We start from the raw sequence: 24,316 nt of genomic DNA on the forward strand, positions 1-24,316 counted from the left end.
CATTTATGCCTGCCTGTCACCACTGCATCATCACCTCTACGGAAAACTACTCACGAAACCACAGCGTTCTACGTGGGCTCACCACCTGCCCATTCTTCTTCTTTTCGTTTTTTTGGACCGTCCTTCCTACTCGTTACTATCTAGGCCCGTTGACGATGCAGCAAAGAGCAAGCATGTAGTGATAGGCATAGCTAGGGATGAAAACGGATCGGATCGGTGCGGGTAATACCTTTTTCATATCCTAATCCGCTTTTCTTTGTCGGATTCGGTGCGGAGCGGATAATACACGGATGCGGATGTGGATACGGTTTTTTTCGGTAGTCGGAACTGGTACGGATATGGAGCGGAAACGGATCGGAGACGGATTTTAATAGTCGAGTAACATGTGCATACATAGAGAATTATATGCTTATCAAGAATTTATTTAGTACAGAACAAGAATAGGCAATAGATAATAATCTTGCATTGCATTCCATGTTGCTGCTCTCACACTAATAATTAACACTTTACATGATATCTCCACTAAAAAATAATAAGTTATTAGCCAATAAATAATAGCATCTAGCAAATTTCTTAATTTAAAAATTAGAACATTAAACAAACACATCATAAAATACAAGTCCTCAGATAACAAACTTTTTAAAATCCTAAATTTTTTAGTCTTGGAAGAGAAAACCTTCGGATATCCTATTTTGAACATCGGATAATCCGCATAAAATTTGCGGATAATCCATATCCGTCGGATTTTATCTATTCCATATCCTACCCTATATCCGCAGACAATCGGATTCGGATTACCCGTATCCGCACGGATGTTAAAAGTTCTTCTCCATATCCTCAAAATTCGGATTCGGATCGGATCGGTTCGGAGAATTATCCACACCACTTTCATCCCTAGGCATAGCAGCCAGTAGTTCCACAAAGGCCCACACTCCACTGTCTGTAACCTGGGCCGAATGGGCTGGTCCAAAGTTGGGCTGTTTGGGTGGATTCCCAGCGCAAATGTTGGAGTTCCCGAACGACCAGGCCCACCCATCCGCCCATCCATCCACAGCCGCTGCCAGCACGCCGATGGACGCGAGGGAGTGAGGGACTCGCGCGCCCCTGCCGCCGGTCCCGGCTGATGCCGATCGGCGTCGTGCACCGCGACCGCACGGCGTACGTCCGGGAGCTGGAGCTGGAGCTGGAGCTTCCATTGAGAACGTACCAGTACAACAACGGGCGCATCGAGTGAGCCCGCGCGTCCTTGTGAGCGCCACCAACCGGCTTCAATTCACCGGTCACCACTCATCTTCCATGGTGTGGCCTACTACTCCTGCTCCTGTACTGTGCTCATGCATACAGTACCCCCGTACTACAGTAGTATACGCCGCATGCATCCTTGCATATCTTGTTGTTTGTCCGAGTTTTAAAGAACACAATGTGCTGCAGCTTTATTTCAGAAGATAAGAAGGAGCTCTGAAAAGAGATTATTGCCCAGGATCAACGGGAGGTCGTCAGAACTCAGCAAATGCCACCGTACACAGCGAAAGACTGAAGAGCTCAACGACCCAAGACTACAAACGACGGGCGACATGATACTAATCCTCTTCTTAGGAAAAGAAACGTTTTACTAATCCCTAGCACACTCACCGTAATGATGTGTGCTACTGCTTCGGGTACAGAGAGTAGGGCCTTGTTTAGATCCGAAAATTTTTTGGTTTTTACTACTATAGCATTTTCGTTTGTTTGTGACAAATATTGTCTAAACATAGACTAACTAGAATCAAAAAATTTGTCTCGCGATTTACAGATAAACTGTGCAATTAGTTTTTGATTTCGTCTACATTTAATGCTCCATGTACGTGCCGTAAGATTTGATATGACGGAGAATCTTGAAAACTTTTTAGGCCCTGTTTAGTTCCCCATCCAAAATTTTTTCATCCATCCCATCGAATCTTTGGACACATGTATGGAACATTAAATATAGATAAAAAAATAAACTAATTACACAGTTTAGTTGAGAATCGCGAGACGAATCTTTTAAGCCTAGTTAGTCCATGATTAGCCTTAAGTGCTACAGTAACCCACATATGCTAATGACAGATTAATTATGCTTAATAAATTTGTTTTGCAGTTTCCTAACGAGCTATGTAATTTGTTTTTCTATTAGTTTTTAAAAACCCCTCCCGACATCCTTCCGACACATCCGATGTGACACCCAAAAAATTTTCGTTCCCAATCTAAACAGGCCCTTAGTTTTTGGGTGCATAACAAGGCCTAGCACAGGCTACAGAACGAAGCAACCGGAGACAACAAAAACGTACGAGAACCACTGCTGCGTGCTGCGTGCACTGTTGACTGCAGACGGCAAGCGCTGACACTGACAGACGGGACGGTCCAGGTGCTTGGTGTGTTCCTGATGCCTGGGCCCCACGTGTCCGTAGCTTCTGAGTACAGTGCTTCCACTATTCATTATTCCCCCGGGGCCCTGGGCACCACGCACCAGGTACAGTACATACGTAGAGGAGCCAGGGACTTGTATCATCTTTCCTTCACTTCGATGATTTTTCTAATGACATTGTAAAACTTGTATCATCTTTCCTTCACTTCGATGATTTTTTCTAATGACATTGTATACTCGTATTGCCGACAAATGACATTTACAGTAGGTTTTAGTACAGAGCTTGTGCGTTGAAGCATATGATTACACCTTTCCTTTTGTCAACGATTGTGTACTAGTAATTAGCAGTACAATAATTTTGGCTTTGACTACTATAATATTTTTGTTTGTATTTAATAATTATTATCGAATCATGCATTAACTAGGTTTAAAAAATTTGTCTCTTAAATTACAGACAAACTATACAATTGGTTTTTATTTTCGTTTATATTTAATGTTTCATACATTTTTTAAAAATTTAAAGTGACGAAAAATCTTAAAAAATTTTAGAACTAAACCAGGCTTGAGGATGGGTAGCTGCAGTGCTGTAGTACACTGTGTGCCTGTGTGGCATTTGACTGCGTTCACATGAGTGGCAGGAGCATTATCAATACCTGCGTATACTCCCTAGTCCCTACATACTATACTAGAGCAAGACATGTAATTTATTATATATTTTGCTTTTAATTTTTGAAATGAATCTTTTGAACATAATTGATTTATAGTTAGATAATAACTACTAAATATAAATGAAAAGTGATTTCGTACTTAAAAAACTTTTCACTTATAAAACTAAACAAAGCCTAATTGGGCAACTAAGGCCTTTTTTAGATCCTTTTTTTGAATTTTGACAATATATTACTTTCATTTTTATTTAACAAATATTATCCAATTATATAGTAACTAGGCTCAAAAGATTTTATCTCACGATTTTACAGGCAAACCGTACAATTAATTTTTGTTTTCGTCTATAACAAAATTTGATGTGACCTTGAAAAGTTTTTGGTTTTTGGGTGAACTAAACTAGGCCTAAACAAACACTTGAAAAGTTTAGTTTCCCATTTTTTTTTGTTTTGGGACATCGTGGCATTTTTATTTTTATTTGACAAACATTATCTAATTATAGACTAATTATATTGAAAAATTTCATCTCGTGATTTACAGTGTGACTAGAAATCTTTTGAAAATTTTTAGCCAAGACGCGCGGAAGTAAATAATAGGCAGAAAGAGAAAGAAATCGTGAGAGAAATACCTTCGCCTCCCTGTCTTTTCTTTCACGGAACGCGACGATACCAGGGCACGACCGACGCAGCATCAGTGTCCCCATCAATACGGACGTGTTCGGTTCGTGCATGCACGTACCTACCGACCGAAATTTATGGCACCGTAGTTAAGGAAGGATCAACACATTTTCATTTGCTCACAAATAATAACTGCGTAATTAATTTACGGCAGCAGTACCCTGAATGGATGTACTGTTGACGGTCCTTGCCGGTAGTACGTGCGGCAGTCAATTACAGGATCTTCCATTTTATGGCCTCGGCGCCTCGACAGCGGAACTGAGGCCTTGTAGCATCGGAACGAAATTGGATAGCCACGGTTATTCTCTATTAGTCTATAATTAAATAATAATTATAAAAAAATAAATAAAAATACTATAATAATTAAAACCAAAAAAAATTACCAGCTAAATCACCTAAGATGATAAAGCTTAAATAGCCAGATTTCAACGCAACCACTGGAAGACCCCGGGCAGGCATTGCCCCTTTGGTGTGTCACGATCGCAGATTAACGGCAACACGCGTACAGTAGTCGCGTGGATGTGCATCGATCTGACCTTGCCTCGCTACTCCTTGGCGCCGGTAATTTCACTCGAGCTTGGGAAGCAAGAAGAGAACAGGTTGCCGCCATGGCCACGCCATAGCGATGGACGAAGCAGCAGACCATCTGCCGTGTGCCCGTGTCACGTATAATTGGTGCCTTCGCGCCAAAGCCATGGGCAGCTCGGCGCTGCCCCCTCGCTCCGCCACGCCCCACGGGCAGCAGTCAGCACGCATGTGAGCCGGCAGTCCAGTCCAGCCGGCCGTGAGTCGCAGGACGACTGGCGTCTTTTCACCGGTCGTGTACGCCTTCCCCTGCAGCAGGCCGGCGACTCTGCTCGACGAAATTTCCGGCTCCGTACGTCCGCGCCCATACCTCCAGCAGATGATAGGGGAGTAATTACTGTAGAATACGTACACGCGAAACAACCAAAGAGAACAGGGCCTTGTTTAGTTCACCCCGAAATCCAAAAAGTTTTCAAGATTCCCTGTCACATCGAATCTTGCGGCACATGCATGAAGCATTAAATATAGATGAAAACAAAAACTAATCACACAGTTTGACTGTAAATCACGAGATGAATCTTTTGACCCTAGTTAGTATATGATTGGATAATATTTACCACAAACTCAGCCTGGGCGTTCGGTTATAACCGCAAATTCGGTTCGGTTCGGTTCGGTTAAAATTATTTCGGTTTCCAGCAAACAAGCACCGATCGGTTATCCAGAAAAATGAAAACCGCAGAATTTCGGTTCGGTTTGTAAATTCGGTTTTCGGTTTTTAACCGCATTAACCGAACATAGTTCCATCAGCATATTCAAACAGCAACAGATTGCAAGCAACAGCATATTCAAACAGCATCTTAACATGAAAAATTTAAAAGTAGTGCATCTCAGTATCTCATGTTCTCACAGTACACAAATCAACAAGGCAACAAACATAGTTTCAAAAGTTCTTCATTATTGAAACAATAAATAACTAAACATCCAGCATGTTCAGGCGTCCAGCAACAGCAGGGGTGCAGGAGCAGGACCAGGCGACCAGCAGCATCCAGCATGTCCCAGTCAGCAGTCCTGCAGCCAATTATCCTTTAAAATATTTCTTGAGCTTTTCTTTCTCATCTTCATATACTTTAACACAAGCTCTAGTGACTGTCCTTCTAGATGGTAGAATAAATCGTGGACATGCCTCTGCTAAGAACTTTCTAAGACCAGAACGTTCAGACAAGACAAATGGTTGTTCATCTTCAATTATCATCTCAGCAAACAACCTTCTAAGTTTATCCGGATCAAATTTCCAAGTGGATACAGTACCAAGATTACTAGTGCCAGCACATGGTGTCAATTGCAAAGTTCCTTGATTATCAACTACTGGTTTGTTAGGATTCTTTTTGCATATATTCAGATGAGTTTTCAAGGACGACGTACCATTTGTTCTTGAGCCACAATGAAACAACTTTTCACACCACTTGCACTTGGCTCTCTCTTCCCCATTGTCCAGTTTGATCTTGCTGAAACTAGCCCATACATCAGATCTGAGAGTCATGGGTTTTCTTTTCCTGGATTCTTCAGTTGCTTTGTCTCCATCGTTGGTCTGCTGCTGCTCCTTGCTTGGATCTACCACTCCAGTAGATGACACGCCAGTTACTGAAGCTCCAGCTTCAGTTTCTTGAGTTTGAGAGTGATTAACCTCACAAGCAACAATTTCATCTGTGTCCCCCATCTAAAAACGAAATGATTGAAATCAGGACATTGACTTAAGAAGAAATCAGATAATGAAGGATTGAAGGCTTGAAGCTCGATCTAATTTTCTAAACTTACATAGGAGGACTGCTCCGTCGTAGCCGCCGTTGTCTTGTTGGAGAACTTCAGGAGGGTGTTGCCAACTGCCTTCTGCCCTGCTCCTTGCCGCGACCTGCTCCTGCTCTGGTTGGCCGCGACCTGCAACAAGCGCTCTTCTCTCGAGCCTTATGGGGGGGCGCCGTCGAGCTCTGTACGGGGGCCGTCTGGGGCGCCGCCGAGGCACCGAGCTCTGCTAGGGCCGCCGCCCGCCGCCGCGGCGCCGCGCCGCCGCCCCTCTGCGCTGTGCCTCTGGTCGGATGGTCGCCGCCCTAGGGTTGCTGGTGGGTGAATCTGAATCGAGCGAGTGCTACCTCTGCGTGGAGTCGTGGACCGCGTCTGGGCGAGGGCGACTGGCGAGTACGCGGCTCCGCGACCGCGCGACCGCGTGAAGGCCTGAAGGGCGCGGGCGTGAGCGTGACCGCGTGACCGCGAGTGGGCCGTGCTGGCCTGGTGGGCCGCGACGCAGCAACTCAGCGACGGGGATCGGAGGGACTAGGGAGTTTTCTGGAGTGCGGTTTAATCGGTTATTCGGTTCGGTTTGGGTCTAAAACCGAAGCCGAAGCCGAACAGCGAATACCACAAAACCTTTAACCGAACCCGCACCCGAAAACCGAATAAACCGCAATTTCGGTTCGGCTCGGTTCGGTTCGGTTCGGTTTGCGGTTTTCGGGTAAAAAGTGCCCAGGGCGACCACAAACAAACGAAAGTGCTACAGTTCCGAAAACTTTTCAGTTTTTGGAACTAAACGAGGCCCAGTTCAAGTTCAATCGTTTGCAAGATCTCTCTGAACTGAAACCCAGACGTAAACCCATTTGTTTGTTTTTTAGCAAATGATCCCATGTTCCCATAATCTCATTCCTCTCTAGACCGAAGTGGTGCGAATAATATAAGTGATGTTTGGTTTGTAATGTTAAAAATTAATAAGTATTGCAGCGCTTTTGTTTTAATTAATAATTATAATCTAATTATAAATTAATTAGCTTAAAAAACCGTCTCATAAATTATTCTTTAATTATGTTTTTAGTTTTGTAAATAATATATATTTTGTACTTTATGTATGTATCAAAATATTTAATATGACGGGTGATGTGGGGGTATAAACCCCTATACCCTCATGGGCCTATATGGGCCGCACCATCAGAGGTGGCTCGGCCCACAGGATGAAGACGTGCGGCGCACGACTGGTCGGCGTGCACCGCAAGGCTACAAGATTTTGTACCAAATAGGATACTTTACTTGTAACTCTGTCCCTTCACGATATATAAGGAGGGGCAGGGGTCCCCTAGAGGACAGATCATATTCTCTCAACACAAATCAATACGACCAGACGCAGGACGTAGGTATTACGCCAACTCGGCGGCCGAACCTGGATAAAAAGCTTGTCCGAGTCTTGCGTCACCATCGAGTTCGTAGTTTGCGCACCGTCTACCGATAAACTACTACCGTGGGTATACCCCAAGGTAGACTACCGACCAGCTTTCGTCGACAGTGGCGCGCCAGGTAGGGGGTGTGCGTGCAACTTTCCCGACGAACGAGATGGTCATTATCCCCGACTTTGTGGCCATGGCGGGCGACTTCACGTTCACCGTCAGCTTCAACAGCTTCACCGCCACGACCACGGAGGAGGTGTAGATCCGATCTGCGCCAATCACTTCTTCATCGACGTCGGCGGCGGCTTCAACCACGCTGGCTACGACTCCAACTACTCCAGCAACGTCTCCGACCACGCCGACAACGCGTCACCCGCTTCTCTGCTACAAAGGGAGGCAGATCGACGACACCGACCTGCTCAGGCTATCGACCAAGTTGTGTGGCCTACTTGCTCTGACCACGAGTCGCAATAATAATCGCCGCGAAGAACGGCGCTACGACAGCCGCGACCACCATCACGACAACAAGTCAAGCAACTCTCCCGACCAGACTTTCGTCCAAAGATAAGTACAATTCTAATATTTTATTTATTTTTGGCATAATATTTTTAAGATTATTATTCTTCAAAACAACTTTTTTAGCCGACTAGTTTTTTCTCCTACACGAGCTTTCCAGAGCCGGTACTGTCTCCGACTCCTCGCTACACGTGCACGAGATCCGCCCTCTGCGTTCCGGGTGGTCGGCAGTAGCTCTCTGACGTGGCTGACAATCCTACGCGTGCCTAGGTTCCGCACCTCATGCTGATTGTTGGCTAGACCAGAGCTGGTACAAGCTCTAGGATGAATTAACTACTCGTGCTAATTTTATAACAAAAAATCTAAAACTTATCTTAGTACTGATTTTTTATCTAAAGGTTATTTATACATCATGTACTACCAATTCTTTATATTTACTTTTTAGGAGTTTGGCCCAGTCGACAAGCTACGCTTGGAGACTCGTCGACTATTCCCTACGCTGTGCCCGGGGACTGCTCCGACCACCGAGCACGTTTACGTTTCCAACCACGCTCGGGGACTTGTCGACTACTCTCTATGTTGTGCTCGAAGATTGTGCCGACCACCGAGCACGTTTACGTTCCCAACCACGCTCAGGGACTTGTCCACCGGTCTCTACGCCGTGCTCGGGGACTGTGCCGACCACCGAGCACTATACGCTCGGGGACTGTTCGACCAGCTCACCAATTTGAGAGTTTTGGGACTGTACCGACCACCGAGCACTATACGCTCGGGGACTGGTCGACCAGCCCACCAATTTGAGAATTCGGGGACTGTACCGACCACCGAGCGTTATATGCTCGGGGACTGGTCGATTAGTCTATTCAATTGCAGACGGACTGGTAAATTCAATTTTTTAGACCTTGCTACAAGGCTCATACTTCGCCTTCCAGCAAGCTCAGGGACTACATCGGTACGATGCATCTGGCGATGCATCTCAGTTTCAGAATTTCTTTGAGGAGTTTTCTTTTGACCCTGGCACCACGTGCCTACGTCACCTACTACCAGGCTCGGGGACTAAGTGGGCACACTTCACCTTGCGGTGAATATGCTTGCTTTTTGAAAGACTATACTTTTCAGAAAAGTAAAGTGGGCACACTTCACCAGGAAAGAAATCTTTTTTGATTAAGAGCACCATGTATTCTTCGAACAACCTGCTTCTTCGATGTCAATGTTGATCAACTGTCTTTTGAGTTGGTCAAAATACCGTTGCAACTGTTTGAGCGACTTTCCTGCTTATTGAAGACGTCAAGCCTCACTGATCGAAGAAGCTCAAAACGGCGTGTTACATCACAATACATGGTGCTCGGGGACTAGCTGTGGGGGTATAAACCCCTATACCCTCATGGGCCTATATGGGCCGCACCATCAGAGGTGGCTCGGCCCACAGGATGAAGACGTGCGGCGCACGACTGGTCGGCGTGCACCGCAAGGCTACAAGATTTTGTACCAAATAGGATACTTTACTTGTAACTCTGTCCCTTCACGATATATAAGGAGGGGCAGGGGTCCCCTAGAGGACAGATCATATTCTCTCAACACAAATCAATACGACCAGACGCAGGACGTAGGTATTACGCCAACTCGGCGGCCGAACCTGGATAAAAAGCTTGTCCGTGTCTTGCGTCACCATCGAGTTCGTAGTTTGCGCACCGTCTACCGATAAACTACTACCGTGGGTATACCCCAAGGTAGACTGCCGACTAGCTTTCGTCGACAGGTGATAAAAAAATATAAATAAACTAGAATGGACGGTCTGCTTGTCCGTTTTCGTCGGTCACGGTCGGACCAGGATACATAGGTCCCATCTCATACACTACTCTAGTATTGTTATACCTCTAGTACTACTCCTACCTTGCCACAAACAAGTTGTTGCTTTGCTACGTTTGTAGGAGTACAAGTGTACAACGACTAGAAGCTAGCGCATCCGTCGATTGGATTGGAACCCTTCCTCCCTTGTCGAGAATGGACGGAATCTGCTGAATTTTGCTTTGATAGGAGACCGATGATGTCCTCCGTTCTCGATTCTCTTTCATCATCATCAGATGGAAAAGCAGTGTCACCGGCCGGACTCCCAATTAAGGAAATCGCGAGTCCATCCCGGACGATCCGTCCCTGTCAGCTAGCGCACGCAGGTGAGGCTTGTTTGTTTGGCTAATAAGCTATGGTTGAAAGTAATGTTAATTGATTTGTTTTTTAATAAATATATTAACTAATTGTTGTTAGAGAAAAACACTACTAAATAACTGATAAATTCGCCTGATAAATCTAAGTGAGCAGGCCATTGATTTGTTAATTACATATTTTGGGACGTTTTATATACTAGGCCTTATTTAGTTCCAAAAAATTTTGCAAAATAGATACTGTAACATTTTCGTTTGTTTGTGACAAATATTGTCCAATCATGAAGCTCAAAAGATTCATCTCATCAATTCCGACCAAACTATGCAATTAGTTTTTATTTTTGTCTATATTTAATACTCCATGCATGCGTCTAAAGATTCGATGTGACGGGAAATCTGAAAAATTTTGCAAAATTTTTTGGGAACTAAACAAGGCCCTAGCATATACTCCGTAGTATAGGAGTACTAACTTAGGAATATACTCTGAATACTTGATCATGTAATCACATGTTGTTACTGATGAAAGTCCGAAAACGCTACCATCAGAATAGTGTTTATGCATACTCCTACGTACTGCGGTAATAATTGGAGTCTGACATGAACAGAAACTTTCATCGATCCGGCCGGGTCTGGAGTTCGAGGCGCCGAAGCTGCCAAACTGCAGGACGCTGTTGCTGTAGCGGTTGCGGCCAGCGGCCCTGCGTTTGCGTGCGCGCCTGGCGGCCTGGGAACGCACGCACGCAGCGGAACCACGCGTCCACTGCCACACGCACCTCTCCGCCATGGCCGTGGCCCGAGCCCGAGGCGCAGCTACAGGCGCTGGCTGAGGTTTTTTCTTCGCGGCAGCTAGCAGTGCAGCTGCAGCACAAGAGTCAAGGGCGAGCAGCGCGGGGTTGGCCCCGCCGGTCAGAGCAGGGGCAGCAGGCGCGTCCGTCGTCGCCTCGTCCTCCCTCCTCTTCTCTCCTCTTCCACACGGGACCCGAGGCCGCTGACCAGTGACCACCACGCTGTCCCTCCAATTCCATCCCGCCCGCGGTCGCACTGGCTTGCGTCCGAAGCCTCGAGCCGTCCCGGGCCCGCGCCCCGGCGCTCCACTCGCTGACACCCGGGTCCCGCCGCCCGGGCGCGGGCGGCAGGGTCATTTCCGCGCGGCCACGCACGCTGCGGGACGGCGCAGTTCCGCCTGGTCGGATCGCGGCTGGCCAGCGGGGGACGCGGGGGCCACTTGTGGACAACGCTGCCTATGACTTGTGGGCCATGGAGAGTGTGGGTCCCACTCACATGCAGGGGGAGAGCGGAGCCGTAGCTCTCGTAGGTGGAGGGGGAGAGGGGTGTGTGTCGTGTGGGCGTGGGTCAGCCTCTTTTTTTTTTTAATCCGCGGTTTTATTCCGCCATTTAAAAGGCCCTCCCCGGCCACGACGCCGCGGCTTTTGGTTCGCCTCCCACCTCCACGCCCCCCACATCCCGTTCCTTTCCTTCCACTCCCCTCCCCCTCTCCTTCCCTTCTCTCCTCTCCTCTCCTCCCCCACCCACACATCTCCACTTCCGCCTCTCACACACCTTGCCAGCCGACGTCCAGGTCTCGTCGGTCCGCGAGCTGAGCGCTGAGAGCTGCGGAGGAAGGCAGCCAGCATGGCAGCCGACGGGGAAGCAGACGAGCTCGTGGCCGCAGCCGCCGGCATCATCTGCTCGATGCGAGGGGCCGACCTCGCCGGGTGGACGCCGCCGTGGCGCAAGCCGGAGCCGGAGCTGGAGGCGGCGCGGGAGGGGACGGAGCTGATCTGGCCGGCGGTGGCGCGGGGGAAGCGCTCCTCGCGCCGCCGCTCGCCGTCCGCGGGCTCCTCGGGGGGCAAGGCCAGGTGGGGCAGGGGCAGCCCGGCGTCGCCGCTCGACTACAGCGGTGGCTCCGGTTCCGGGTCCGGGTCCGCCGCGTCCACCAGCGGCGGCGAGGACGGCGGCGGCGGCGGCTTCTGCTCCCTGGCCCACCACAGACCGGTACCGGCGACCAAGGTTCGTGGCTCCACACGCTGACGCTCCTACCACCCCTCTGTTCTTCTCTCATCTCTGAACTGTCGCCGCCGCCGTGCTGCTTTGGGTTCTTCTCCCTCCCCCACCAGGCCACCACCAGTACCCTCTCTCTCTCTCTCTCTCTCTCTCTCTCTCCTATCACCTGTTGTCTTTCCGAGTTTTCTTTTGCCCTTTTCCCTTTTTTGGTTAGCGTGACGAAACTGCCCCTAGTGGTCAGCAAAAATCCTTTCTCCAAGTCACTCCAACACCACCTCAAATCCACACTTCCTAACGACCAAACGCTCACCTCGTCTCTCCATGATTTTGAATTCTTGGTTTGCTTGATGGGGACGTCAAGTTCCGGCTCACGTTTCGCTTCGCAGATCCGCATTCTCGTTCCTGCCTCTCTTTACCTTTGAAATTTCCAAATTCTGCGTTGGATATTCGATACTTACAACGAAACAAAAAAAAAGAGTCCTTCACCTTTTTTTTTCATGGTGTCTGTGCGTGTGTTTTCTTTAATTCATTCATTAATTTATTCATTTATGCGCCGGTGGTTGACTCTTACTCGGATGAGGGGTAATTAGGGCAAGTCATGGAAGCCGGTGGGTGCGGCCAGAGCTGGGCCTTCCATGGCTTCCGTGCCGCCAGGTTTGCCAGAGCTGCCCCTGGCCTTGCCAGAAGAGGTCCCCCACGGAGCGCTGCTTTTCCCCGGGGGCAGTCCGGTCATTTTCAGCCGTTCGTCCTTTTTATCCCCCGGCGCAATTGCTCGTGTGGTGGGAGCGTGGCGTGGAGCCTGTGGGCCCCCCCTCCCTACTCGGGTTGAGCGGAGAGTGGAGGGAGACGGAGTCAAATGCGGGAGTTAAAACGCGGCGCGACGGGGTGGGTGGAGACGGCGCGCGCGACACGTGACGTGGGGGACGCCCGCCCACCGGCCGCGAGCGCGACGAGCCGGAGCTGAGCTGCCCCGGCGCCGCCGTCTGTCGGCGTCGGTGGCTATGGCCGATTGGCCGCGGCGAGGCGAGGCGTGGACGTACGGCGCCGCCGCGGAGTGCGCTAGGTGGTTCTCTTGCGTGGCGTGGACACCTGGTCCCACCTGTCGTATGGTCCTTCCTGGCTGGAGAGTGGGCCCCTCTTCTCCTTTGAACGAAGGGCCCCTGGACCGGACCGCTGGACGTGGTGGGGGTTCAGCTGCGGCGGATGGTTGGTTAGTTTGGCGGATGTGTTTCTTTTGCCTAACTAAAAATGGGGCATCCATGGATGAAAGAAATCGTTCGGGAATGGCAAATCTGCAAGAAGGCACCATGTATGTGTTTCCGGATTTTTTTAGTTATTTGCCACTCTTAAGTGTGCCAATCCTGTGTCAATGACATGTGGGACCATATGAGTCACTGACATGTGGGTCAGGAATGACAAATCTGCAAGAACGCACCGTAAGGATGGCATGTTGGTGGCAAATAACTAAAAAGCCCAGCTCGCTGGAGTGGAGGATTGAGGCTTCCCTCGCTGGAGTGGAGGATTGAGGCTGAGGGAGAAGTACAATAATGGATGGCTCTGTCGTGCGTGTGTCATCATGTGGTTCCCCCTATTGGTGGGTGGATGTGGATATTCATTCATTCTAGCTGGGGGTTAGGAGGGAGGGGCGGATCGGGAGCCATTCCCTAAGCATGCCTATGTCGTGGCTCGTTTTCTTTTTCTGGTAGTGTATAGTATCATCAGTGTCGCTGCTCTGTCTGTGCTTGCGCGCTTGTGTTCTGTGTTGTTTTCTGCGATAGCTGCTGCGTGATTCTGAATCCGTGATCTCGTTGGACAGCTGTTGTGGGAGGTGGGTGTGGGCTCCTTCTGTGGCCTGCCTTGTTCTTGCCAGCATCGGGCGTGTGTGTCTTTCGTCGGATTTGTGTGCTCTTTTTTTTCTCTCCTTCTCTCTGAACGAAGAAGTGTGCTCATTGATTGGTCTTGGACTCATGGCTGCTTCCTTCCTCTCACTGCAGGTGGGCGCCATCGAACGGCCGCAGCTTATTACCTTTCCGACCCCGCTTCCACGCCCCACGGGCCAGCGACCACGGAAGAAACTGGTAAACTCCCCCTTGCTTTCTCTGATGAGTCACAAGTGATGCACTGGAACACGTCAACTTGTATATGATTCAGCGTGGCTGATGGGCTGGTGCGAGGGTGACTCGAAAACTGTTTTGAAGCTGTGTTTTTTCATTAGAGTCCTGCCCCCGACGCGCTTTACTGGTCTTAAGGGAAAGGAAGTCTGAGTGTCTGACCAGGTCGGAGCGTCGGAGTGCCACCCATTCACAGGGAAAAAGGGCTTGTTTAGTGGTGGTTGAACTAAGCCTGCACTAGTTTTATAATAAAGCAGAAGCAGCTGCTATATATCTGTCTTTCGTTTGAAAGGGTGAGGGGAGGGGAGGAGGGTGAACACAAAGTGGAATCTTAAGGACAAAGCTACAAAAAGGCGTACTGGCCAAAAAGATCTACCTCATTATCATCAGGATGGTCCTGTCCTGTGACCTAAAAGCCAAAAAAATTCAGTGCTATAGAATACCGAGCATGTCCTTGTGCCTTCTTGTCCTGTTGGCTTAATTTGGTTTGTCGTTTGGATCATGCAGAGGCTGCCGGAGATCCAGCAGCTGGTGCGGTCTCTCGCTGTGGAGAATGAGAGCCTCCGCCAGGTTACACATTGTTTCTCACCAAGTACTTTGGGAGTATTTCGATGGCAGTTCTGTTGACTGTATTTTGTTCTTGTTGGGCTATGTGTGCAGGAGATGCGGGATTTACAGAGAGCTTGCAAGGCGCTGTCAAAAGAAAATGACAAGCTTGAGGTAACACCGACTGTATTAATCTCTGTGTCTCTTGTTCCTTTGTGTCCTGAATTGGTATGGTGGGCCACCATATGATATCTGTTGGTGGAATGGCTTATCAAAAGGCTGTCTTGTTTTGGCTTAAAGCATAAGTTATATATATTTTATATTGCTACTAGAAGAGTTTTTTAAGCCGCCAAAGGTATCGGTCCACATACTCCTGCGATGATCTTTAGGTTCTTTAGTTTGTAAGCTATCCACACGCAAGAAAGATGCTAAACGGTATGCAAGGTTGTGGCCAGCATTGTTTTCTCCCACTCATCTGTCACTGGCTGATGGGTAGGAACATAGGATCGATGATGGGCCATATTAAATGTGGCTTTCTCATTCTTTTTGTAGAAAAAGTTTTAAGTAAATATTTGGATCTCAGCTGAATGTGAAAGGGATTGTTTGTAACTCTGCCTGTAACTAGTTAGAGTAGTACATGGTCTGCATCCTACTTACAAAGGCTACAAGCTTACAAACACTCGTGAGACATGTGCACCCTGAACCTGTATCTTATAAGTCATACCAAGAGACCAAATGTGTAGAGTACAATCTAATGTTCTATTGGTCTGTGCAAAACTACTCTTAGGCCTTGTTTAGTTCGTGAAAAGAAAAGTTTTTGTGTACTGTAGGATATTTGTAATTACAGTAATTAGTGCCCAATCTTGGACTTACTAGGCTCAAAAGATTCGTCTTGCAAAATACATGCGAACTGTGCAATTAGTTATTTTTTATGTATATTTAATGTTCCATACGTGTCCGGACATTCAATGGGATGGGGCGAAAAGTTTTTGTGTGAAAACTAAACAAGGCCTTAGATATCGCTGTGTATTATGGAAATCTTGAACCATCATTAATCATGAATATGGATTCTATTCTTATGTTAATATAATGGTACAAAACTCTCTTGCATGTTCGAGGTAAAAAAAAACATGTATATGGATAACTATCAGTGGGCAGCAATAGCGGTATACTTACCATGATTTGTGTTTTCAATTTTCTTCATAAAAATTTGCACCTTCGGAAACTCAATATATGTTTGTGGTCAAAAACTCAATATATGTTTTGCGGTTAGACGAATTGACACTCACAACATATGCCGTCATGGCAAGGTGTCAATTTCTGAATAATCTGTATTCCTTATGTGTAGCTTGTGACTAAACATCTCAGACCAATAATTGGGCTGATTCATATGCACGGTCTCACTCTCATCCGGAGTCAGAGTAACAGGCCTATGTCATTATGTGTATCCTAATTGAGGAGTGATTGTAACTTTAGACATGGCCCGTGGTTTGTTATTTTCAATTTTCTTCCAAGTCAGCCGTAATTCTCTCAGCGTCAATTGAACTTGATGGTTTCCTGCAATAGTTGAGTCAGTTGTTTTTGTTTATTGCTTGAAAGTTTGAAACATTGTGCATATGCGCACAGGAAAAATGTCCATTTCAGTTAGCATTAAAAAAACACCTAAGACAATGTTTTAAAATGGACATATTAAGCAATCATTTTCCTAGGATTCTGGTTTGGCAGCTTCCTAGATGCTTATAAGGATTTCCGGGTTTAAGCCATCTTTTCAAAACAAACATTCCTGAGTATTATCTTCACAACCCTTGATTACAAGAATGTTAAACTTGGGCCTTCATCTTCTTAAATGATGTCTATAGATGCAACAATCTATCAATATGGAGTGATGTTTATAAACTTCTGTTAGTACAGATGAAATATCCTGCTCACCTAATCCCTTGATGTTTATCAATATCTGGTTCAGTTGAAAGTAGTTGCAACCAACTGGGCCACTTTTTCTTTCTTCCTTGAGATAGTGTTGGGTCCACCTATTATAATAACCAACATTCTGGATCTGTCTAAGGCGTGTTTCATGCCCATTAATTCCTATCCAGTACATGTTGATTTTGGGGGAGCCCATTGCAGCTTCATCAGGTTTCCAATAGCCTAATAGGTTGGGATATCTTGCTTCACCTATTTCCAGTTAACATGTACTATCTAAGATAAAAACGATCCAAAAAATAAGTTTAAAATGCTTCTGAACAGTTTCAATGCTTTTCATGAGTTATCATCCAAAATTCAATGCTTCACTGCGATACCCTTGCTTTTAAATGTTTAGTTTGTATTTACATAAATCAAATTGGGAACAATAGGAACATCTAATATAATGTTGTTTTCATTGTGCAGACAACGTTAGGGCAATCGAACTCTCAGAATGAAATCACTTCAAAGGAGCAGAAAGGAAAGGAACAGCTTGATCAGCAGTCAGTTACACAGTCCTCACGAGACAGCTTCGCGCTACCAGATCTGAACCTTCCCCCAGAGGACTCTGCCGATGTTTCAACAGTTCATTGATCACTCCAGATTGCTGCAACTTTGTTAACCGAATAACAAGTGTACATAGAGGAAGCAGGGTAGCGGTCTAGGTGGCGGCACAACCACGTCATCCTAAAGAGAATGACACGTATTTGATAATTTGTTACTAGATCACAGAATTTTACTACCACTATAGTCAGTAAGTGATAAGCCACGTCTGTAGCTAAAGGGAAGTCTAATTTTAACTCACCTGACATTGTTTTGCCTAGTGCGTTTGCATATGGTAGAGCTGAAGAGGATTTCAGCTCAAACTGATCTCCACGCTGTAGTGGATTTAGATGAATTTATTCATGTTATTTCGTTCAATTAGGTGAAATGTTACCTGTGAAGATCTGGCATTTATGAGAAAACTGTTACTTTTTTCTGTATGGTTTTGTGGATCTTTTGTTACTTCAGTTGCAACTTATATCGAGCCTTTCTTTGGTTGGTCTGCCAAGTTCTGTATAGTTTGCTAATGGCTACTGCTTGTGAACGGTGGGTTTAATCTGGTCGATAAAGCGAAACATGGTTGGGATAGCCCGAAGTTTTGAATTCAAGGGGCCAAATGTTTGGCCTGGTGGGATTCCAACGTCCAAGCTGGGTTTACACAGTTCTAACTCTGAACAGCGACAAAGAAGGAAAATGATAAATTTCATCAACGCCAATATATGAGCATATGATTTTGTGCTAAATTAATTTTTATTTTTTCACTAAAAAAAGGCGTTCCAAGTGCACTCAAGTACTTAACCTTCTGATTCTAGGTTTGTACACGAGTTACACAAAATGCTAGGGGTAACAGTGCAGTCTTCCTGTAAACTTGTAGAGCAAAGATGGTTGGAATGAGTGCTCTCCAGGCCCACGGCCCTTGTACAACTTTAGCTACAGTCTACTGATACAGCAGGCTTTGGTCGCTGTCATACTGGTTTCTTTCGTTTTCCAACTTTGTAAACATCTAGCCTTTTGAGGGTTGATTGCAATTTGCCCTAGTTAGTGCCATTTTCTCCGGCACTCACCTGAATTGGAAACGTGCACAAATGATAACATTAATTACTTATAGCAATATCAATGTGACATAAAGTTTGGTTTGTCATCACCCAAATGGTGGTAGCGTAGGTGGTCTTTTCCCAGCTAATTCTGTAAGTGTGAATTATGCTGTTGGTGATCTTTTGCCAGGTATACCTTTTCGTTTCCCCCGGTACGGGGTGTAAAATTTTCACTTTCTTTGGGTTTTAAAAATGGGATTATTGGAATCATTTTTGATGGCACGATGTTAAGTACTACATACTTTTAAGTTACTGCCTCCATTCTAAATTATTGTACCAATAGTGAGATTTTGACTGATTCCGGCTTCTCCATGTACTATAACATTGGCACACCGCAGTAATGTACTGTTTTTGTTGCTATCACAAATAAACAAAGGGTTTGTGAGGCTAGTTTTTATGGTTTTATTGGCTCCGTGTCGAATATGTTCTAATTAGTTTGGCTTTGTTCTAAGCCAAGTAAATCTATAACGTCAAATTAGTTTTATTAGTTCATCATGCAATATGTATTAAGGTGCACATATTTGATATTCTAGACGTCAATACATAATCAAAACTAGAAAAGGTTAACTTCGTATAAAGCCAAAGTGACTTATGATCTAGAATAGAGGGAGTACTAAAGTTTCAAGATAAATATAGCGACACTTAGTAGACTTAAAATTTCTTTTAGTATTGATGCACCAATTTTAAAGAATCTTGATTGCAAAGAAAAACAACTATATAAAATGGTGATAATACGAGAAACAATTCTCATATTGATTCTTTGTGCTACATGTTCTTTGATGTGTCCCTCGTTCTCAAGCATGGATACTGACCATCATGTTGTCTGAGTGATCTCTACATTTGAAGTCACAGTGACTTTACCACTGACAAATTGGCATAATAGGTATGACAAAATCACCACAATTTCATGATTGAAGAACCGACCTCAAGCCCTAAAAGGCTAAAACCCATTTCCAAATGACTATTATGTTCGCCACTGTGTTCAGAATCCCATAGATCAAAAGGACCTTAAATTTGAAGCACCCGTTTAAGAGGATTTTTCCAAAAATAGTTCTCGTTTTTTTTAAATATGGTGTATATTAGTATGCGGCTGTTTTTCTATCTTTTTTTTTTTTGTGAGACGGCTGTTTTTTCTATCTTCCGCTGGTAGTATAGCAAGAGACAGTAAACAATCCTTCGGTACTAGTTTGAAAGCTAGTGAATCAAAGTGTTAGAAGCCAGATTAATAGACCATGATTACTTTATCAAATTAGGCCTTGTTTAGTTCTTTTTTTATATAAAATGGACACTGTAGCAATTTCGTTTGTATTTAACAAATATTGTCCAATTATAAACTAACTAGATTCAAAAGATTCGTCTCACAAATTACAGACAAACTTTGTAATTAATTATTATTTTTGTCAATATTTACTTCATCCATGTGCCGCAAGATTCGACGTCACAAAGAATCTGAAATTTTTTGCAATTTTTTTTAGAACTAAACAAGGCCTTACTCCTTTTGGTTAGAAAAAAACACTCGTTTAGAATTATATATTTGGTCGAGCCTTAAACAACTACCGGTACCAATCATTTCTAAATTATTTGGTTTGCAAAATATACATATTTGTATTGGAAAATACTTGCACAATTTTAATGATTTTTAAAAAAACATCTTTAACCGGAGGGATTACCGGTTACACAAAGTCAAACGTACCTAACTCAAGTTAATTATAGCATCTCCCTTTTTTTGCGACGCAAGTGTTAGCAATTAGCACACCCACTTTGACAAGTGTCGTCGGTCCCCACGCAGCGGATATGGTCACACTCACACACAGCTGCGCTGCACAGCTGACGCGCCTGAGCCTGGGCCCACCTGCGCCTGCGCGCCCGCGCGGCGACGAAAGGAAAACCAACCCCACAGTCCGTGGAGCCTTCCAACCAAAACCAACCCCCACGCCATCATCCATCCATCCATTCATCCGCTTGTCCCTCCCACCACCACCAACCAAAACCCCCAACCGCCGAGGTCGCCGGCGACTCCGTCCGCTCCGCTCCTCGCCGCGGGGATGTCGTTCCACTACCCCGACCACGGGCTGTCCATGGACGCTGCCGCGGCAGCGGCAGCGGCTGCGGCGGCCGCGGCAGCCGCGTCGTCGCCGAACCCTAGCGGCTTCTCCTCCCCCGGCGTCGTCGGCGGGGAGAGGGAGAAGGCGGCCATCGCGGCGCACCCGCTGTACGAGCGCCTCCTGGAGGCGCACGTCGCCTGCCTCCGCGTCGCCACCCCCGTCGACCAGCTCCCCCGCATCGACGCGCAGATCGCCGCGCGGCCCCCGCCGCTCGCCGCCGCCGCTGGGGCCGCGGCCGCGGGAGGGCCGTCCGGCGGCGAGGAGCTCGACCTCTTCATGGTACGGCTCGAACACCCCTACGGGCTCCTTCTTCCTTCCCTCTCCCGCCTGCCTTGCAGCTGTGCGCTGCAGTTGGTTGAACTGCTATTACGGTGTGGGGAGTTTGGAATTTGGGATTGAAGGAATGATTGGTTGACTGGGTGACCTGTACCCGGAATCTCTCATATTAAGGCTCCGCTTCGCTTTGGCTATAAGTTTCCCGGTTTCCCCATTTTTTCTACATGGAGTTGGAGAATTTAGAGAAGGAATCCCAAGCTAATTGTCAAGCTGTGATACTACTTGCGAAGTAGGATGGGGATAAGGTCATGGCCTCATGGGTTGGAGCCTTTTTGTGGTTATGATTATTGACTGCATAGTTGACTGACTTGGATTATGGTAGTTGACCTCATTCCTCATGGCTCAGTCAGTTTGAAGAATTGCATCAGATCACTGTAGCCCTTCCTTCTATTTCTTTCAATTCACCTTTTCATATGGCTGCTTGAAATTGCCCTTTTCACCTTTCATGTCGAGGATGTGGACTGGCTTTTATGTGATGGCAGGTCATATGCTGCAATGGGTGTTTGCTATTGTACCATTTGTACTGATTTAATTTCGTCTAACTTTTGTTATATTGTCATGCCATTTACTGGAATAAATAAGCCTATGCACTGATGCTTCTACCTTACTATGGCTGTATAACAATGACTGTGTTGCTTCACTAGAAGTACAAGTTGTCTTTGTCCAGGTTTCTGTACACAGTTAACATCTTGCATCATCTGTTTTCACTGGGCACACCTGTTCTCTGATTCTAATACGTTTCATTATTTTTTCATTACAGACACACTATGTGTTGCTCCTTTGCTCATTCAAGGAACAACTCCAGCAGCATGTACGTGTTCATGCAATGGAAGCAGTGATGGGTTGCTGGGAGCTTGAACAATCTTTGCAAAGCCTAACAGGTGGATTGTTTTTCTTTTATAATCTTGCCTTAATTCAGAAACGTGGCTGAAGCTTTCAGATATACACCACTTTTATCATTTCAATAATTGCAGCCTTGCTGTCCGATGTAAAGATGACAAAGTGCTTTCAGTATTTATATTGCAATTATGTCATAATTGAATGAATGGAAACATCAGCATTAGCTAAAAGGAAACAGTGAAAAGAAAAAAAAATATTTTGCAAAAGTATTAATATGTGACAGCTCTTTATTGCATGCCTTCCAATCAAAAAAATTGCATGTCTTTTCAACCATTTCTTAGCCAACTTCAAGAATATCTGTTTAAAATATATGCAGTACCTTCTGTAGAGGCCACACTCAGAATATACAGGCTAGCATACAAGCTGCCATAAATTATCAACTATCACATATACTCCAGCATTTTGTATTGTTCATTTTATTTGGTTTGGGACTCATAGAGATGGTTGCCCATGATAAGCATTAATAGAAATGAGGATTGCTGTGTAGTCCCATGATATGAACAGGAGAGGTGGTTGCACAATAAAACTAATTTCCTATCCTACATTCCTAGTATGAGTTTTATACCGAGATATATAAAACTTTACCTGGTGTTTGGTTGTATTTTGATGTGCAACACTGAAGAGTTTTATGCAATGTCAAGTAAGATTTATGTAACTTTCTACTCTTGCACCATGTACACCTGAACTAAATTTGTGAGAGCATCTAATAGAACAGTACTGTGGATATTGTCATTATCAGGCAAAACTAACTGATGCTAGGATTGGTTCTGCAGGGGCATCTCCTGGTGAAGGCACTGGGGCAACCATGTCCGATGATGAAGATAACCAGGTGGATAGCGAAGCCAACATGTTTGATGGAAATGATGGATCAGATGGTATGGGCTTTGGCCCCCTAATACTGACAGAGGGTGAACGATCCTTAGTTGAGCGTGTACGGCAGGAGCTGAAGAATGAGCTTAAGCAGGTAACTCTCTTTGAAATGCTTCATTCATCATTGTCTATGGTGCATTGTTGACTAACAAAATATTTCCTACCTCTAGGGTTATAAAGAAAAGCTTGTTGATATCAGGGAAGAGATTATGCGCAAGCGCAGAGCTGGTAAACTTCCTGGAGATACTGCATCTGTACTGAAAGCTTGGTGGCAAGCTCATTCCAAGTGGCCATACCCAACTGTACGTGACACCACGTCAATATCATTCCCTCGTTAACTTTTGCTATCAGCTTCTGACAAGGAACTCTTTGCTTACTCATCCAGGAGGACGACAAGGCTCGACTGGTGCAGGAAACGGGATTGCAGCTGAAGCAGATCAACAACTGGTTCATTAACCAACGCAAACGGAACTGGCACAGCAACCCGACATCCTCGGGTGAAAAGACTAAGAAGAAAAGGTATCACAAGGAAAACTGCTTTGGTGTTTCCTAAACCCTGGCAGGCAGGCTTGCGGCTTGCCCTTTTTTTTTTTGGGGGGGGGGGGGGGGTACTTGCACTGTTTTCAACATGTAATATTGGAAACTTCGCAGGTAATGATGGCCCAGGGCAATCTTGACAAAGTTAGATGTCCACTATACTTTATGGTGAAGTACATTCTCCCTCACTCCGTAGCCAAGAGGGAAGATATGCATCATGGGTGGCCTAGTGGTCACCTAATGCCCCCAAGTTTGACCACGTGGTGGGGATTGGAGTTGGTAGTGACCTCTGCAGTATAGCATTCGCTAATGTGATGATGTGGGAATCACGTGTTGTATAACTGGCGAATGAGAGGAAGTAATTTATGTTGTATTGTACGTAATTGTGTATTTTCTTTACCTTGTAATGATATTTTGGGGAGAATCCCAAGATTCAGATTGGCCGTTCACTGTATTGCCGGTGGTAAAAGTGGGGTGGGTAATCATCGTGTTTAGAGTTCTCCTCCTGAAGGGTATGTAATAGCTCGTATGTTGGATGCCATGCATGTTTTAGCTGATTGTCGTTTGTGTTACTTCTGCCTGCTGAGATCGATGCTTGGAATGCATATTTTGTAGAACGCCCTTGGGGTGCATATTTTGTCGTTCAGATCAGATGTGGGAGCATATTTTGCTCGGATATGCCCTGAGGCTCCTTTGCAGTGGCACCCAGAAGATCAAGCATGGAGACGCATGTTTTGTGGTAGTACTTTCGCTGGACACAGGTTGAGGTTGTCCTTAAGGATTACTGTCTTTGAAGTCGTCGAAATGGCAGTGAGTGAAGCTCGTGAGCGCAAAGAAAACAGCCGAACTGCCGAAGCTGGAGTGCTGGACCAGGTCCGAGCAGGTGGAGTCCAAACCACGCGGCCTCTTACTGGGATGAAGATCACCAATTCACCAAGCAAGCCAAACCATGGATCGTATTCTATCCCTTCCCCGTTCGTCGTTTTCGGTGAAAAAGACGCGGCCGGAGCGCAGATTTCTTGGTCCCCGTCCCCTGCCGTCTCCGTCGCGTCGATATCATCATAGAAAAGCCAGCTTGCTGTCCCGACCCCAATCAAGTCCAAAGCTAGAAAATCAATCACTCGCCGAAATTGTACGTTTTGTGGGACCAGGGGATGAAGATTAGCTCAGCACGCATGC

The 24,316-nt window shown here is 46.0% G+C and overlaps 2 protein-coding genes across 3 annotated transcripts; both read left to right on the forward strand.

Moving 5' to 3' along the window:
• Positions 11,556 to 17,735, forward strand: LOC8079411. 2 transcript variants are annotated; one of them, XM_002451625.2, is made up of 5 exons: positions 11,556 to 12,142; positions 14,131 to 14,214; positions 14,755 to 14,817; positions 14,908 to 14,967; positions 17,179 to 17,735. In XM_002451625.2, the coding sequence occupies exons 1-5, from the start codon at positions 11,765 to 11,767 to the stop codon at positions 17,344 to 17,346; spliced, it is 753 nt and encodes a 250-aa protein (XP_002451670.1). In that variant the 5' UTR covers positions 11,556 to 11,764; the 3' UTR covers positions 17,347 to 17,735. The 2 variants fall into 2 exon arrangements, 1 of the variants encoding a protein (XP_002451670.1); XR_002452763.1 differs by lacking the exon at positions 11,556 to 12,142 and adding an exon at positions 12,166 to 13,964.
• LOC8077633 (homeobox protein knotted-1-like 2) lies at positions 20,290 to 23,709 on the forward strand. Its single transcript, XM_021460028.1, has 6 exons — positions 20,290 to 20,773; positions 21,591 to 21,711; positions 22,504 to 22,694; positions 22,771 to 22,902; positions 22,986 to 23,119; positions 23,252 to 23,709. Exons 1-6 carry the CDS (start codon positions 20,435 to 20,437, stop codon positions 23,253 to 23,255), a joined length of 921 nt encoding a protein of 306 aa, XP_021315703.1. The 5' UTR covers positions 20,290 to 20,434; the 3' UTR covers positions 23,256 to 23,709.

The sequence above is a fragment of the Sorghum bicolor genome, chromosome 4 (genome assembly GCF_000003195.3).
Source record: "Sorghum bicolor cultivar BTx623 chromosome 4, Sorghum_bicolor_NCBIv3, whole genome shotgun sequence".
Lineage (NCBI taxonomy): Eukaryota > Viridiplantae > Streptophyta > Magnoliopsida > Poales > Poaceae > Sorghum > Sorghum bicolor.